We start from the raw sequence: 19,652 nt of genomic DNA, 5'->3' as shown, positions 1-19,652 counted from the left end.
ATACTCAAGATATATATAAGTATTTAAAATCAAAAGTCATTTCCTTGAGGATTACTCAAAGAAAATGATCAAACAATTCTTAAAAGATGAGTAAGATGAACTTATTATTATTAGAATTTGTTCTATTATTGTTAGAAATTGTTCTAAATCACTACTAATAAGAAATACAAATCAAAACAATCAGAATGTTTACTTCACACTCAGGAAAATAGCAAAGATAATAAAAGATGGGAATAATCAATGTTATTAGGATTGTAAGAAGTCTACAATCTATAAGATATATTAATATCCTATTGGTGGAATCTATGAATTGATTCAACCATTCTGGAAAACAATTTGAAATTATGCTGAGAAAGAAACGAAAGCACCCATGCGATAGATTTAAGGAACACAAATTTAGTTCTAGAAAAAAATTTAAAAGCCATCAAATCTTTATGCCCAAAGAGTTTAAGATATTTGCCCAAGATCACAAAAGTAGGGACAAGGATAGAAACTGAACCCAAGTTCTAACTCCAAATCTAATGATCTCTATCTTATACTGGAACCTTTGCCCCCAAAACACCACTCTGAGGCATGTATTACAAGGAAGTAATAGAGAAAAAAACTCTATATAGACCAAAATATTTACAGCAGTGCTTCTTATAATAGTAGATGGTGATTAATTGAGGAATATCTAAAATCTGACATATGAAGATAGGAAATGATGATTGTGAAGCAAGCAGAGAAGCAGGAAAAGATATAAACTGATGCAAAATAATATAATAAGAAATAAGAAAATAACATCCACAATTACAGCATTGTAAACAGAAATGACCAAAAAACTCTGAAAGTTGTTATAATGACCAAAGTTTGCCCCAAAATAAAGATTTTTAAAAATGCATCTTCATGTTCTCTTTGTCCAGCTGGAAGGACAACCTGGGGAACACTGTATTGTGAGACTAAACTGTTTTATTTTGTTCAAGTGCCTATTTTTTTTCCTTTGTAACAAAGGGATGGCTGTCTGCATAAGAAGGATATGGTGATCTATTGGAAATGAAGAAGTAAATACAAAAGATCTCAATAAACCCAAGTAAGATCATAGTCACCTTGGATCGCCTTAATTTCCAAGACTGAGATCACATCTTCTAAGCATCTAAGTCTAAGGTATCCCAAATATTTTAGTGCACCTTAGCTTTTGATACACCTTGTATATCAAGCTGATAGGACTCAGTCACCCACCTATTTTTGGTACCATAAAACATTCAGCTTCCAAAATAACAAAACACAGCAGTCACAACTGGATCTAATTCATCCTCTATCCAGAATTACAAGAGAATCATTGACAAACTCCTCCAAAGAAGCTGGTGCTCTACCTTACTTCATTCCAAAAATGAAGGGACATAGGAAGGTAACTTCCCCACCAAGCCAACCTACTTTCCAATTATCTACTCCTCCTCCTTCCCCTTGTGCTCATCTTCCTCCCTTTTCATACTGGGCTGATCACATTGGAAGAATGGAAAGCCACAAAGATTCCTTGGGAGTACAGTTCAGTGAGAAAATGTATTTGTTTGGAGTCAGAACACTTGCCTTGAAATTCTGGCTCTTTGGCAGTTTACTTAACCTCATTAAGTTAGGTGCCAGGTCCCCGTTAATAAAAGGGAGAATGTCCGGGAGAATATTCATACCAAGTAACATTTAAAGAGTCTTCTAGTCTGAAATCTATAGATGATGCCTCATAGGCAAAACCAGAATGCTGGTTAATACATTGCTGAGAATTGTCTTAAGGAATTTGTTAGGTGAGATAGTTTCTAAGATTTCTTCCATTCCTGAAAATCTATGATTCTATTATATTCATGATCTGATTAAACAAAGATTACTGACTCAAGATTTATAACTTGTTATTTCTTCTCTATTAAAAAAATTAGTTGTCATGTTGTTTTGATATTCACCAGTTTAATGCCTGAAATTATTACTATACATACATACATACATACATCTGTGTGAATGCCTACATTTTGGATAAAGTAATTGGATAATGAACCAGAGAGTAGACTAGGATGAGTAGACTAGGATGCCCTAGAGATTAAAAGCATATTTTCAATTATTCCAAACTGTCTCCTTGAAACAATGGCCCATAGTTTTAACAAGATTCTATGTTGCTGTGTGATTTTGAGTTAAGGAATGTCACAATCTCTTGTACTGAAGTTGAAGATCACCAATAGAGAAAAGGAAAAGTAGAGAATAGGCTAAGTTAAGTTATAAATATATTATCAAAGAAGGATTCTGTGAGAAAAATTGCATAAAATATATCATCATAAAAATGTATGCCTGCAAAAGGAACACCAATCATGTACAGAGAATAAGGGATAATTGATGGGTGATGGGATTCCACCTGTATTCACACAATGTCAAGACACTTAAGAGGAAGACTCCAAATATTTTGGGGGGCTTTCCAATTACTAACCACAGATAATTTATGGGAGGATATGGACAATATATAGAATATGGTAGGATATAGATGGCTTGCAATCTCTATTGTTGGAAGGGCTAGCCACACTGCTGACTGCAGATCTACTGTACCATCAATGTATATCAGAACATATCTAAATTCTGTAATAAAATTTTTCTTTAATAAATTAATTATAGTTGTTTTTTTCCTTACCAGTTTACGGAAGACTGAATGAATTGTTTGCTTTTCTTTTTTATTTCCATTGTAAAAGGCAATTTCTTCACTATTAAAGAAAAAAGGAACATTAATATATATTTTAAATCTGAGAGAAAGCATAACATGAATGAATTCAAATGTACCTCTTCTAAGAAAGATCGATACAGTATGTGACTATCATAGCTTGATTCATTATTAACCTTTGAGAAAAATGACCCTACCTTTTTTTAATAAGTTCACAAAAATAACACATTTTTATATAACTATGGTCTGAAGTTCACCTAACAACAATCTGTACAATATTAGGGCAAAAGTCTTAATTTCTGGTTTATGAAAGCAGGTTCCCACTCATTGTGGCTGGCTTAAATTTATTTCAAAATAGCTACAAATGAAATATCACCACTGAAATGAATCTCAATCTATTTTTCCCCTTTTATCATAATATCATGGATATTAATAACATTTCATATCATTAAACCAAATTTTTACTTTGCAAAAAGGAGTGCTGATTGTAGCAATACAATTTTTTAATCAAAGTCTAATTAAAATTAGAAAATTATGCTACTTAAACATTGAATTAAGTTTCTAAGAAAAGTGTTCATTGTTTCTGAATTTACTTGGACATTCATTGCAGGCACCATATGAAATAATGTCAAGATAAATATTTTCCTCAAATTTTACCCACATATATTGTTTTCTATATTAAAACAGTTAAAAGTTGTGTTAAAACATTGTTACCAGCAGAGTCTTCACTAACCAAAATTAATTTTATGCATGCCAGAACAAAAAACTAATTTTAAAAAATTAGTTTAAATTTAAAAAGTTTAATTAAAAAACTTAGTTTAAACAATATGCTTATTTTAAACAATATGCTTATCTCCTTTCTTTTTCCCCTAGTATGCAAGGTAGTCTAAGTTCCCAATGTATCTCCAACTGTACATAGGTAAATATCTATATGATACTTATTCCATATGCCTAAATCAAAAAGTATTTGTTCCTCAAATTTAGACAAGCTGCTAATATAACAACCAAACACTTTGTAATTAACCTCCCTACCCAACCTCTTTCTCTTTTACAAAAAAAAAAAAAAAAAAAGAATTAAAATAATCTTTTATTTTCAAGGAAATTTTTTTTTAATAATGAAAAACAAAAGGAAAGCAATACTGAGATTTAGAATCTCAAAAATTAATTAAAATTGTCAAAACTTGTAGTAGATTGATATGCTCATGTAGTTTCCTCGTGCTTCATTTAGGGTCAAAATAAGCTGGAGGGGAGATGAAAATAAATTATTTAAGTTATGAAAAATTTTATTCTGAAAATAAAAAATAAGTCATGGATAAGACTAAGGAAAAAGCATTAAACATTTTCCTTGAAGAGTTAAGACAATTATAATTTGTTAGCTTCATATCCTTAGAATACTATCTCTATTATGCTATTACTAAGTTTATATATAATCTTAAGAATGGAAAAAGAACATAAAAAAAAGTTGAAACTGAATACTTCAAAATTATAAAGACCAAGTTTGCCCCCCCCCAAAATGATATGAGAATTCAATTCACCAATCTTCTTGCCACTATGCCTTTGCTGCCTTCCCACCTTGGAAGATCCCTCCCTCCCATTAGTTAGTTCACTTCTGAAAGTCAATCCTGAAGAATACATTAGGCCAGTTCTCCATTTCTCTCCTGTGTCCACTTGTGATTCTTTGGCCTTTGTCACCAGGCCCCTATTTAGGTATCTATTCCTCTAAATCCCCCAAATTCTTTCCAGCTCCCTATCTTCCATCATAATAACTCAAGTGCACTAAGGGACAGGACTGCTTTTCTTTCCATCTGTATTTATACCCCGTGTTTATGTTATAGTATAGTTGCTGGCAAATAGCAAGTATTTAATAATAGTACTTAGTAATTTGCTATGACTTAAATGAAAATCAATTTTAACTATGAAAAGATATGGAAGTCATCATCAGGGGCACTATATATTAAATAGTACTGGATTCTTTAAAAAGGTTCTCTAAAATTTCATTTGTTTTTGTTCTCAATAAGCAATTAATCTGTCATCTTTAATTTTGTTCTTTCCCAATAACATTTGCAAAGATGCATTCCTAAACTTCTCTTTCACTAAATTCTATTTACCTGTTGGTGATGAGCCGAGAATTGACATATCTATATTCTCCTTCATATTTCTGTTCAGTCATTGTCATCTTACCAATGGGTCTCCTGAGGCGGGTCAGGAAAAAGCCTGAGACAACCAAATAGGCCATCATACTAGCTGGTCCCTGTAATTGTCAGGAGAAAATGTAAATACTAAAAAAAAAATTGTGTTATTTTAACTAGAAGAAAACTACTACACAAATCTGAAATTAGCACCTACAAAAACATTAAATAAAAATGGTTATGTGATTTAGATAGAAAAGAGAAAATAATAAAAGAATAATGGTTAATTTTTATTGAAAACTAAAATCTTGAATTATCCATGTTTATGCTTTGCAAATTCAAATTAAAATCATATAAATACACGCAAAACTCATAGTTTTTATGCATGCATAGTCTTTAGTAACAATTTTTCAGATGCCCATTAATTGGGGACTGACTAACCAAATTGTGTTACTGGAAAAAAGTAGATTACTGTACTGCAAAAAACAATGAATATAAAGAAAACAAGAAGTACAGAAAGACCTATGATTGAATGCAAAATGAAATAAGTAGAACCAAGAAAATAGTAGAACACGGTGCCTACAATAATGTTACAATAAACTAATTGAAACAAAAAACTGGGAAATTATAATAAACAATGATCCCATAGAAGATATCTCCCCCTCACTTCTTTGCACAATGGTAAAAATCACATAGGTGGAAAAATATATATAACTTCAGATTATTTCAATATATTGGTTATTTGTGCTCAACTTTTTTTTCTTTCTTTTTAAATTTTTTTTATTATTAGGAATGGTTCTCAGAGAGAGACATTATGGGAAATATAGATAATGCAAAAATATAAAATAACATTAAAAATTTTAAATGGCTACAAAAAGTTCTCAAGTTGAAAGAAATTAAATATCATTTCCAGGGAAAGCAAGAAGTTAGAAACAAAAAGCAAAGGCTAAATAAGATTCAAGATTTCATTCCCAGTATTTCCTTGGCTGACAAACACACAAAGCAGTAAAATTTTATAAAATCTTTTAGTTTACTGGGGTTTTTTGGTAACTCTATACCATTAAACACAGAGCTAATTAAAGCTAACCTTTAAATGATGAATTCTTCAATGTTCAAAAAAGTATTCTACTGTACAGTACAAGACCAATGAGGTCAGACTAAATGTTTCTAATGTTTTGAAAGATTGAAAAACATTTGGAAATATTCAACATGTAATATTAAACATTCTGCATTTGAAATCCCATAAGTCATCCCAAAAATCTATATTCAGAAACTACTCTGAAAAGATAGCTTCTCTTATTCATAAGTATTCAAGGTTTCTATAAACTTGTAAAATTTAATCTTATATTTGACTTACCACCTTGTGGTACTAAAAGTTGAAATCGGAGAATTTTTATAACTACAGGACCACATGATTACTATTAGGATTTTAGCCCTATCATATTATAATTCCTGGATACAATCTAGGTTCTCTGATATGTACCTTCATTTATTAGAGTACTAAGGAATCTATAATAAAATAAAATAAGTGATATGTTAGGTTACAACTTAAACTTACCTGAGCTCCAATTGCACTTGTTAACTTGAAGATATACAAAACTATATCTAAAAATGGCTATAAGATAAAAAATATATATCATTAGAATTCATTATCTGTATCAGTAGCTGAATTATTAAATATTTACCTTTATTTAGCATTCAATGTGAAACTTTCAACATATACAGCAATCTAATATATATAAAATTATTTTGGTGAAATGTATAGAGCCTGTCCTATGAAAAGAACAATGTAATAAGAGAAGATAAAACAAGATATAGTAAAGATTTGAAAAAAAAGGTTAATATCCACAAACAGGAGAGAGGGAAAAGTACATTTATTAAGATATTTTTATTTATTATTTGACAGTTTGATAAGACATAAAAGTAGCATGGTGGAAACAGATTTAGCTTAATGCTGTATTCTTGAGTTTGAGTTCTGATTCTTGCCACTCTGAAACAAGTTATATGCTTCAATTTTACTGGAAAGAATTCTAGAACATAATGCTCAGATCTAGATTGCATTATTAAAATTTAAAAAGCTAATATCCATAAAAATAATAACCGAAGAGCTAGCATGGCCTAAACAAGAAAAGGTCATGCCAGACTGGACTTCTCTCTTTTTCTGACAGTTACTAGATTGTTAGATCAAGGAATTATATATAGTTTATCTACACTAGTAGCTGGTAGTATTTGACAAAGTCTCTCATAAGGAGATGTGAACTAGACAAAACGATAGTTGGGGGTATTCAGAACTGGATAAATGATCAAATAGACATATAGTCAACATGAAAAGCAGTATTTCATAGTGCCCTAGTGACTTATGCATGTCTCTTAAGCTGTTGAATATTTTTATCAATGATTTGCATAAAGGCATAGATGGTATACCTATTAAATCAGCAATTGGTACAAAATTGGTAGGAATAGCTAATGTGTATTAAATGACAGAAGTGGGATTCAAACATATCTTAATAAAATAGGCAGTGGAAGGAATCTAAAATGATGAAATTTAATAAGGATAAATAATATTACACTTGGGCTCAAAAAATCAATTTCACAAGTACAATATGAAAGAGGGATCTTAAGATATCAATTCATCTAAAAAAGGTTTCATAATTTTGGTGGATTACAAGCTCAATACAAGTCAAAAGTAAAATGTCAACCCCCCCCTCAAAAAAAAAACACACAAAAAAAAACCTAATGGCAAACCTGAAATAAAGAGAGGTACAATATTCAGAAAGAATGAAGCATACTGCAGTATAGCTTAATCAGACAAATTGGAAAAGGATGTAAATCAGCTGGATGGTATACAGCAATAAGAAACTGGGATGGAAAAATGTCTCAAAATCATGTGATATGATTTTGAAAATTACAACAAAAACTTATAGATGCTTAATTTGAGAAGAAATTACATAAGGACATGATAGGCAACTTTAAGTATTTGAAGGGATATCACAGGAGAGAAATTTATTCTGCTTTCCCATATATTAAAAAAAAAAAGTTATGTGACTATATTAGTCTACTAAAAGTTCTTCCCAGAAATAATCCAAGTGGTGACAAATGTTTAAAGAACAAGAACATATGAAGTCTGGCAACAATATGTATTACATACATACATGAACTACAGAAGAATACATGCGATCAAAGGAAGGAAGGATGAATTATTAGAGTATTTATAACACTAAAGTTTGAAGTCAGCTAGAAAATGTTTTGGAGGAGGCCAAATTCTGAGCAGATTTTGGCAAAGAGATGTGGTCCTAACAAGGAAAATATGTTATAAAGAGAGATTTAGAGATAAAAGTAGAGCATAGATAATGACAAACCAGTTTCAATTTATTCAGAGAGGTAATAGACTAGGACTGAAAGATGAGTGAGAATTGGTCATTTATGCTTTGACAAATATAATTTTTACCGTTAAGTGAAAGATAGAAAAATTAGACTAAAGAGAAATCTGCTCAAAGAAACTACTGTGTTATTGAAACTGAGACAATCAAGTCCTAAATTTGGTGTAGCTACAGGACAAAAAAGTAGGCAAACAGAAGTAAACATAGCTAATATTTATTATTTTATGGATAGCATATAATTTCAAGAACTTCATGAATCAAGCTGGGGGTAAAAATCTGTAAGAAGTAAAAATAACCTTAGATATCTTTACCAAAAAAGAAAAAAAAAACCCACAAACAACCTTCTATGAAAATGCTATTTTTAAAAATCAAAATGAAAGGACTAAACAATTGTTCAAATTTAATTTAAAATTCCTCATACAAATGATACACGAAAATATTAAATACCACTTTGCTGCTATAGAACAAATTCTCATTAAAACTATATAGCTTAACAAAAGAAATTACAAAGTTTAAAATTTATTTCAGAAACTTACCTTACTAAGGTTTGAGTAGAGATCAACTACACTATTACAAAATTTTTCCACATCTTGTGTAAGTAGTTGGTCTGGATTTGCTATTCTGTTGTCCAGATTTCCCATTTTATAATATGTGAAAGCTCTGAAAGAAGATGACAAATACTTAGCAAAAACAAAAAAGTGGAAAACTTTATTTTCTCAAACTTGAATATTACCAAAGAAAAACAAAATGCTAGAACTTGAGAAGGCCTTGAGTTTATCTAATCCAATCTAATAATTTTGTAGATAAGGAAAACTGAGGCCAAGAAAGGTAAATTAACTTGACCAAGGTCATACTGCTGGATAGGAGCAAAATGGATGCCCTCTTGACTCTTGGTACAATGCCAATGCAATGTAGTATTCTACATAATGCTGCTTCTGAGAAATTTTTTTCTTGAAAAATATAATAAAGCTAAATCTCAGTTGGTATGAAATAGACATAACTGCTCAATTTAATTGCATGGTAGTTTAAAAAAAGAAAAGGAGAAAAATAGGTTATCACTTACTGGAGATATTCCTCATAGAGGTATTTAGTGAGCCTTACTCGGAAGCACAGTTTAAGTTCATTTAACCCAAACTTCAAAAAGTTATTCACCAGAGAGATCTAAAACAAAAATATAAGTAATTAGTTTTATTTCATTTCTAATTATTAAAACATAACTAGATCCCTGTAATTTACTCCATCTCTAAATTTTAAACTTTTATAACTGAATAGCTGATTAAGACACTGTTCAAATCAACATAAACCAGTTTTCAAACTTGCAAATTATTCAAGAACTTAAATATTTTGAGAGTCCTTAAATGGTAAATCACTTGCCTATAGTCACACAAACATTATGAGTCAAAAAGTAAACCATGGACCTAGGTCTTTCTCATCTTGAAGTCAGTAGTCTATCTAATGTCACCCCCCCCTTGTGCAAATCAGTGAATTTTTATGTCATTAAATCCAAGATATAAAGTACACTGATAAAATTGTGAAAACAGCTACTGACATAATAACCGTTATATTTTGCTTAGACCTTTACTTCAACATATACTACCAATTACTCAACAGACATCTAGTTCCTTCCTCCCGGTTAAAATTTTGTCTCCTATTAATACTAATAAAATTGACAAACAAACCTGTCAAATTTCCACTGAGGATTCTCACAAATTATTCCTATATTGTGACTTGAAGGGCTTGTGATCTTATCAGTATGGAGAGCTATCCATACATTTCCATCCAAAGCCACTTATCTATATTCTTTCAATAATTCATCCTAGAGATCAACATATTTTGCTAGAGACCTTCCTTTTGTTCACTTAGAATCTTTAAGAAAGAAATAAAGAAAAAAAAATAAAAGAGAAATAATAAATAAATAAATGATATTTATTATTTGTAACAATAAATAAATATCATTTATTTATAATTAAATATAATTTATTTATGATTATTTATAAAATTTTCAATAAAGCATTTGGGCTATTTATTTATGATTTTTTTTTTTTTGCTGAGACAATTGTGGTTAAATGACTTGCCCAGGTTCACACAGCCAGGAGGTGTTAAGTGTCTGGGGCCAGATTTGAACTCAGGTCCTCCAAACTTCAGGGCTGGTGCTCTTTCTACTATATCAACTAGCTCCCTCTATTTATGGTGTTTTTATTCCTACTACATTAATATGGCTTTAATCTAAGAAATTACAAAATTTTAGAGCTAGAAGGGACTGAAAAATTCAACCCAATCTCTTGATTATGCAACTTAGGTTAATCCAAGTCATGATTACAATCTGTGTCTCCTAATTTTCAGACCAATGTTCTACTAAATTTAATTCAAGAAAACACTGAGGCCACATTGTGTATGAGACTTATGGGTAAGGAAATAAATCACACACACACACACACACACACACACACACACACACACACACACACACACACACATATATATAAATCCTATCATGCTGAATTTCCTATATAACTATAAATTTTATACTTTTTTCTGGTAAAATACTGCTTGCTTAGTATTTTCTGAGTAGGCAGAGGGGTTCACTTCACACATGCTCCAGAACATTGAATACTTCAGTTTTTAAATAAAAAGTATATAATAAGTATTTAAGGTAAAATAGGAAGGATAGGCTGAAATCAAAATGTGGAAAGCTTTATATATCCAGTTAAATACTTAGCATTGGAAATATTTCTGAGGTTAGTGTTGTAATCTATGAATCTGCAAATCAGGAAAATTAATGTGGGAGCTATGTGCAGAATCAATTTAAGGATGTAAGGAGTGGAGAGAGAAGGTAAAGATAAGGAAGAAGTACATTCTCCCATGCATGTGAGAAAATCTAAGGAAAACAATTGTGGCAAAAGGTGGAATACCAAGTTTGGGGAGCAGTAAGTAGAATAAAATGACTGGATAAATAAAGCCATAAAACTAGATAAGATTACTAAGAGAAACAGCATAAAGAAATAAAAGATAAGAGAATCAGGGAATGACTGCATTTATGTCACCAGAGAAGGTAATGGAAAAAGTGAAGAAAACCAAAAAAAAAAAAAAAAAAAAAAAGCATAAACTAGAAGAAAAGAGAAAAAGAAAGTCTAAAAAAGTAAGAAATTGGTCAATGATAATAGATACTACATAAGTGTCAAAGAGAAAGACTTCTGAGAAAAATCCACTAGGTTAAATTTTGCCTCAGTTTTCTCTCCCAAAAAATGATCTTCAAAATATTATTTTAAAAAAAGAAAGAAAAAAAAAGAAAAGTGAAAAGGAAGGAGAACTCAAGGTTAATTGAGAAAGAAAAGAAAACCCTACTAGACCTAAATTAGGTCAAGACATTGGGGTATAAACAAAAAAACATCCAAGGGCACTACTGAAAGAATTTGTACGCTGCTTAACTGAGATCAGTGATTCTGAGAAACTATAGTGAATGGGTGAGGTACTCTAAAACTGGAGAAAGGTAAATATTACCAGAATTTCAAAAAAGAGGGAAAGAAATATATAACATGAAAAGCTATAAAACAGTAAAACTGATATAAATTCCTGGTGAAATTCTAAGAGAAGAAAACAATGTTAAGGCAGGAGGGGACTAGCAGTTCCTTAAGAACAAGTTATGGAAAAATAATTTCCTTTTTTTTTTTTTTTTTTTAACAGAGTTAACTGTGGCTACTTGATGAGTGGATGGGACAAAGAATTTAACAGCTTATTTTAGTAACATTTTAAAGTTTATTTTAAAAAAACCACTTTACATATTACCTTAATTACTTCAACAATTAGATGTGGGGAATAATGTAGGTATATTCAAGAGAGGATAAATAATTTGTTCAAGGTCATAAAGTTATTAAATACCACATAGATTTGAAAACAAATTTTTGAGCTTTATATTCAGCCCTGTTTCCACTATATTTTAGTTATTTCAGCCAAAATAGCTAAGTCTTACATAATAATACTACTGACAACAAGATGGAGAGATGCAGATTAACCAACACTTCAATTATGCAGGTCAAAATTTTGTTGAATGTGAAGATTCTGGGAAGATGGCCTATTATATATCTCTAAAATAGATCTTACACACACACACACACACACACACACACACACACACACACACACACACACACACACACAAGACAAAATAGCACTTCAAGGAGAGCTTGGAGTGGATAAAAATAAACAAGAGATGGAGCCACTAGAGAAGCTTTAAAGATCCAAAGACAGATATCAGGACAGAAATTTGGCCTACAGCAAGTCAAAATGTCCCCAGGTTAGATCCCTAAAAGTAAGAAGCAAGCCCTGGGGTTATCTGAGTTGGGAGACAACCTCTGCCTAAGTCACAAGGATTTTCACCTCCCAGGCAGTGTAGGGAATCTGAATCTGAAAAAATTATGGGAACCTTTGCTGATAAGGATCAGGTCCAGTATCTGTGCTGCTGAGATGTGGACTAGATGAAAAGAAAACAGCACATACATGGTGAGTGCAGAAGCAGCAGACCAGGAGTTGCTGTTGAGTGTGGGTACTTACTTACAAGAGGGCAAAGTTCTTGGTTTGGGGTTCCAGGCCAAAGGGAAGGACTGAAGGGAGTACATGAGAGTAGAGATACCATCCTCCATACCCAGGTGAACACAACAGCTGCTATAAATGATAATTTTTATAAGTGAGTAGGCAAAGTAGAAAGAACATTCCCATAGAAAGTTACTATGGGAATAGAGAAGATCTGGTTTCATCTTCAGAGGAGGATAATAAAGCAAAAAAAAAAAGTCTCTCCTATCTCAAAGAGTAGCATCAAATGGTTCCCTGCCCCAAAAGAATTCAGAGAAGAACTCAAAAATACTTTAAAAATCAAATGAGATTAAGAAGATTAAAGAAAAATAAAAAATATTTTGAAAAGAAAGTCAACCAACTAAAAAAGATCAAGAATTTTAAGGAAAAAAATGACTCTTTGAAAATGAGAATTTGGCAAGGGGGAAACTAGCAAAGTTTTAAGAGACTAAGAAATAATAAAACAAAATTTAAAGAATGAACTGAAGAGAACGTGAAATAGATTGTAAGAACAACAACTGATTTGAAGAGCAGATCAAGAGAAAATATAAGAATACAGACTATCTGAAAGCTATGATCAAAAAAGAAACCTAATATAAGAAATAATTTTTTTAAAACTGTCCCTAAGTATCAGAAGAAGGGAAAATAGAAATAGAAAAAAACACACTGATTACCAAAAAGAGATCATATGAAAAAAACCTATCAGAATATCACAGACAATTTCTAAAACCCCAAGGCAAAGAGAAAATATTATGAGCAACAAGAAAAAAAAATACAACTGAACTATAATTAGAATTAAACAAGACCTATAATCACAGCTATATTAGAAGACCACAGGTCTTCTCGGAGCAAAAGACTAGGGGTGAGGCCAAAAATATCATATCCAGCAAAATTAAATATAATCTTGAATGGAAAAATGGACATTCAATGAATTACCAGATTTTAAGAATTTTATTGCAAAAAGACTGACATCAAAGACTAATTACATGGGACTCAATAAGAACAAACTATTTTTAGTATGTGAAAAATGTAAACCATGTGACTAAAATTGACATCAGGGATTGGATAGTTTAAAAGAATGGGGGAGAGCTAAGTATGATGTAATTCAAAAAAGCAAAACCATATAGGAAAAGATAAAAAAAATTAATTATACAAATGAGGTGTGAGAGGAAGAACTGACAGAGGAATTTGATTGGGAGAGTACTGGTAGTTCTGGGACTGGGTTAAAGAGGGAATAATAAATACATACATATCTAGAAGGGTATAAAACTTCTAAATTCAGAAAGAAATGAGAGTAAGGAAATAAGAAGGAGGAAAAGGATAAGGAAAGAAGCAAGGGGAAAGAATGGGAAGAGAAGTTAAGGGAGGGATTATTGAGGGAGGAGCAGGTAGATTAAGTAAAAGGAGGAAAAGGTAGTGGGTAGAAATAAAGTAGAAAATTCAGGAGGGACAGGAACTAAGACATACACACAGATATGAAACAAAGGGTAAAGCTAGAATTTATTATGTAAAAAATGCAAGGGTAGCAATCATGTTCTCAGGCAAAGGTAAAGCTAATACAGATTTAATCAAAAGAGAAAGATAGGTAAACATACTATACATCAGCCATATTAATCAATATTGCTTTAGACTATTTAAAATAAGACAATATAAAACTGGAATATTGTTGTGGTATAGGAAATGATAAGTTGGTGGAGTTAAAAAAATATTGAAAGACAGGCTTATGAAGAAAGATGTTATCCACCTTATGAGAAACAGAGGACACACACACACACACACAAGAACAAATGTATATATGTGTGTACGTAATTATAGACATCTAGGTATATGTATGTGTATATATGTATATATATATACACACATATCATCTGTGTTCAATTGTAGCCTTCTTGGGGGAGGGAAAAGAGAGAAAAAAGGAATAAAGTAAAAAATACACAACAGAAAAAAAGATAAATTACAAGGAAGCAAAGAAAATACAGAAAGTATTGAACAGAATGTGTAAAATTTTTGTATAGCATTTTTTGAAATCAAAATTTATTGCTGTGTATTTTGAATCCTCTATTATATTCTGTTGTGCAAATGGTAATTTTTTTCCTTTTTTATTTCATATTTAAGTTTAAAGGAAAAAATCTGTTAAATGACAAGTCTTAATCGTATTATTATACTGTAGTGTTTTTTTTTTCTTTTGTTGTACTCAACATTTTTGCAATAATACTATTTAGATGAATTTTGGATGTCATGAATGTGTATTTTCCCTACTCCATTTAAAACTGCAATTCCTTCCATGCTTTTGCGTCATTATTTTTATTCTTATATTTCTATAAATGCCCTTAATAGGGACCAATCCAAGAAACTGAAGACATTCTACTATTTCTTTTAAAATTTTATCCAAGTTTGTCCAATATAGCTTTTTTGGACTTTGCCCATCTGATCTCTCTTCAACACATAACTTTAACTAGTGTATCCCTTTTCTGCTAACATATGTCCTTGATATTTACTCTATGCCACTTCTTGAATGCAAGTCATTACTACTAATATGCTATAGCTTATATCTACACATTTCCATTTGCCTTTTTGTTTACTTATAAATTTGATTATGGGATCAGTGTTCTATTTCAGAGACATAAACTCATCATAAAAATATCAATGTTGAAACGAAGCCATTTGGGAACAGTGAAAATTCTAAATAATTTCAGTTAAAACTCCACTTCCAACCTAATTCCTGGCCCAACTTTTGTATCTTTAATCATTCAAGATAAACACTTTTAAGGGAATAAAAAATAAACCACTCATCTAGGCCTCACATCATACAGTTTGGGCTCTTGTGTTTGGTTAAATTGATTGCTATCTAATGACCAGATTGTTTCTGAGGATTTGGGATAATTACATACAAATAATACAATGATATCTATGAAAACAAACATTAAGAAAAACTCAATTTTAATAGGACATCCTTGTGTTTAGAATCTACAAAGGTCATAAGAATAGAAGGATAGACTCAGAGCAATCCTCTAATTCAGGTCCTCCAGCTCTGAATTTAATGTTGTTTCTAATACCGGAATTTCACTAAATTTCTTAAGAAATCAACGACATTTTATTTGCTACCTTCCTGATATTGCCAACACAATGGTGAAAAAGAATCACAATGGATCTCTTCAATATCCCCAAAATACAATAGATATCAGTGATTCAAAATTTGTAAAAAGCTCAAAAGACAAGAATCAGGTTGGACAAACTGCTTAAAGCAGCAAAATGTAAAAGACTATAGACTAGGCTATAGAAGACATTTAAGGAAAACTTCACATTAATTTCTCACATAAAAAGGCTGTGAATTTAAGGATGTAGCAGTCATGAAAATCATATATGGTGCTTTTTAGTAAAATGTAATTTCCTAACATATCTTCTTTAAAAAAAAAACAACAACAAATCTTATTCAGTATAACTTATTTAAAATAATGATTGCTAGTTCTGCTTTTAAAGTCCCATTAAAGAATCATTATTATGATTATATTATATTATGATTATGATTATATTATGACTATATTATATATAGTATTTCTATAACATTCAGTATATGGCAGGCACTGTGCCAAGTGCTTTACAAACATTATGTCACTTGATCCTTACCACAACCCTGGGAGGTAAGCAATATTATTAGCCCTATTCTACAGTTGAAGAAACAGAAGCAAAGGTTAAGTGATTTGCCCAAGGTCATATAACTAATAAGTGTCTGATGTTGAATTGCAGGATTAGAACTCAGGTCTTTATGAAACTGGCTCCAGTATTCTACATACCATGTTGCCTAGATTTTGCTACCTTTATTTTAAGGCTATGAATATATTTCAACAGCATTTCTTATAAATAACATACTCTACTAGTCTATTCTATAAGCCTTTCAATCCTGGATCCAATCCTGAATTTTATGGATCTATTCATCCTAATGGTATTTCACAGTTATGATTATGTACTTTTCTCCATCTTGCCCTCTTTATTTTTTCTTCTCTTTTAAATTATAAATTAGAGAAAGAGAATTTGCTTGATACAGGTGATCTTATTAAGTAAAATAGTCATTTCCTCGAAATTACAACCTTCCCCTTCTCTCACTGGAATCTTTTAAAAACCAACTAGAGATGCTCTAATCAGTTTCATCATTTCATCTTTATTCTGTTAATTTGCTTTTGATTTTTAACTTTGTTCTAATAAGTTGATAATCTTATCTGTCTCCTGATAGGCAAATTCATTGCCTTCAAAATGCATTCTTGAAGTCATTAAACATCAAGATAAAAGTTGACAATATGTAAAACTTTTTGAAATTCCTTTTTTTTACTTCTTAATTCTCTATATCCAATATTTATGCATATGTGCAAATTATTTGACATGAATAATTATTTTCATTGGTAATATTATATATTATATGACAGCAATGATTGTGCACATGTGCATCTGACATGAGATGACACACAATTTTTGACTTGAAATTGGTTTGATTTTGACCAGATGAGGATTAGGATGGTTTCCCACACTTTAATTAGTTCTTTGTCAGTTGAACTGGGAACCCTGGGAACACATAAATATAAAGAAAAGTCCCTGCCTTCCAGAAGATTATGTTCTAATAGAGAAAAACAACACAAGGAAGAATATTATAGTCAGAAAAAAATAATAGGGCAACTGACTTATGTCATTGTCAGGATTGGTAGTACTGAGGGAGAGGGAAGAAGAGAGGGAAAGGAAAAGGGAGAGGCAGAGAGAGACAGAAAAGAGAGAAAGGAAGAGAAAATGAAGAAGGGAGAGGGGAAAAAGGTAACAATGTAATCTCCTGCCATACTCTTGGTACAGAAAACTTTGTCACATAGTTCATTCTTAAAGTTTTCTCTGATTGGTGGCAACTTTGAGTTTTTGTTTTCTCGAAGAACCTAGATAAAGCTCCATGCCATGTTGAGAAGCACAACAGGAGTTTTGTGAAGAAATAATAGGAGTTAAAGTCATAGATAATAGGTATATGAAATAAGTCAATAACATAGCCAGAAAGAAAGCTAACATATTAGCTTTCTAATATGTTATTATTAGACAATTAAAGTGAACTAAAATTATCCTGACAGATGAATGGAGAACTGAAGGTAACAAGATGAAATTTAACAGAAATGAATACTTTACAAGGAATTTTAAAATAAAAATAAAAGTACTGAACAGAGGACAGGGAACAGGAATAGTTCCAAAAAATTGTGAGGTATGGCATACTACTGAGTAGATGAAATGAGAGAGGAAAATCAGTCTACAGTTCAAGGACCTTTGAAACCAGAGAATTGATGAAGTATTGATATAAAGTGACTAATGTCACCGAAGAGGATTGTCAGGGGTTAAGTTAAAAAGAAACACCTTCAGGTACTTAAGTCACTAAAAAGTAAATGTCTAAGAGATTGTGGACTGCTATGATTAGACTGAAAGTTGGCAGTATAACCAGAGGGCATTAATTTTTTAAAATAAAATTTTATTGACTTCTTTTTTTCCCTTCTCAACTATCCTATACAATAAAACATTTTTTTAAAAGACAAATAGATGAGGAAAAAAAAAAACCAACAAAACTGATCAACACTTGTAAAATTTCTGAAAATAGCTAAAATCCATATCCATGAACTTCCCACCTCTCCAAAGGAGGATATATTTTCTCACATCTCTTTAGAGCCATGCTTGCTCTATATTAATTTTGCAACATTCATTTTCAATAATTTTGTGACTGTTATTCTTTCCATTTATATTGTTGAAGTCACAATATACACCGATTTCTTGCTTCTGCTTTATTATGGATCATTTCATGCAGATTTTCCCATGTTTCTCTTTATCATATTTGTCCTTTTTTATATCATAGTCATGTTGCATTGCGTTGATGTACCACAATTTGTTTTTCAATTCTGCAGTCTACAGATATCTATGCTACTACCTTACACAAAAAAGCTACCTATAATTATTTTGGTGTACCTGGGGGCATTCTTCTTATTCCTAAGCTCTTTGTAGTATTTGTCTACTAAAAGAACCTCTAAGTCAAAGTCTACAAACATTTTAATAATTTTATTTGCAAAATATTTGTAATCTATAGGTCAAGTAACAATGCATTAGTGTGCCTAACTTCAGAGAACATGCAAAAAGATGATCCTCCTCCTCAGATTTGCATTCAACATTTATTAAACACCATGCACAAAAATAAATAAATAACAGAGGCCTAGATTTAAAGGAATTTACGATGATGCATAAGACATATATGGGAAATGCAAATAACTGAAATAAAATAGTAAATAAATTCATATAAAAAATGATGTCCTAAAAGAGAAAGATAATTTCTGGGTAGGGGATAAAGAAAAATGTCCCAGAGAAGGCAGCATTAAGTTGTATATAAAAATATTGGTATAATATTAACAGATGAAGCTGGAAAAATATAATTCTACATATCCAATTTTATTTTCATATTATTTTCAGTACAAATTATGAGAAGTGGTTCAAAGAAAAGATATAGAGAAAGAGATGGAAAAAGTAGATAGCACATAGCAAAATATGTCTCATAATATCCCCACATTTCTCTTGCCAGAGTAAACTGGCAATGCTATCACATTAATGCAATGTGAACCACAGTAAAATATTGAAATGTTTTACCAGTATCCAAGAAAGATGACAGCAAAATTCTATATAATATTTCTAGTATACCTATCAGCATCCCTGACACAAGAGGAAAATCTGATATAGTTTAAACTGAATTCCTCAAGGAAAAGATTAATATTTCACTGAAACTTAAGTTTCATAGATACTAGGTTCATTCCTATTTCATCATTCCACTAAAGTAAAATTCTATGTATCAAGTTATCTTATTATTAGAGGATACTTATATGTGCCTTTAAGATCTCCTTAAGAAAATTC

The 19,652-nt window shown here is 31.0% G+C and overlaps 1 protein-coding gene across 1 annotated transcript in view; it reads right to left on the bottom strand.

Annotated features, from left to right (window-relative positions):
- Window positions 1-19,652, bottom strand: part of ABCD3 (ATP binding cassette subfamily D member 3) — an 83,082-nt gene that overhangs the window by 22,279 nt on the left and 41,151 nt on the right. Inside the window, exons 6-10 of the mRNA XM_074262742.1 lie at window positions 9,241-9,338; window positions 8,714-8,837; window positions 6,356-6,412; window positions 4,777-4,919; window positions 2,642-2,711 (exon numbers count right to left, since the gene is read on the bottom strand). Of these exons, the coding sequence (XP_074118843.1) occupies window positions 2,642-2,711; window positions 4,777-4,919; window positions 6,356-6,412; window positions 8,714-8,837; window positions 9,241-9,338 (492 nt within the window). The remainder of the gene's footprint in view (window positions 1-2,641; window positions 2,712-4,776; window positions 4,920-6,355; window positions 6,413-8,713; window positions 8,838-9,240; window positions 9,339-19,652) is intronic.

This window comes from Sminthopsis crassicaudata, chromosome 4 (assembly GCF_048593235.1).
Source record: "Sminthopsis crassicaudata isolate SCR6 chromosome 4, ASM4859323v1, whole genome shotgun sequence".
NCBI classification, from domain to species: Eukaryota; Metazoa; Chordata; class Mammalia; order Dasyuromorphia; family Dasyuridae; genus Sminthopsis; species Sminthopsis crassicaudata.
The sequence above is the reverse complement of the archived record's forward strand: the minus strand, read 5'-3'. Positions and strand labels throughout refer to the sequence as shown.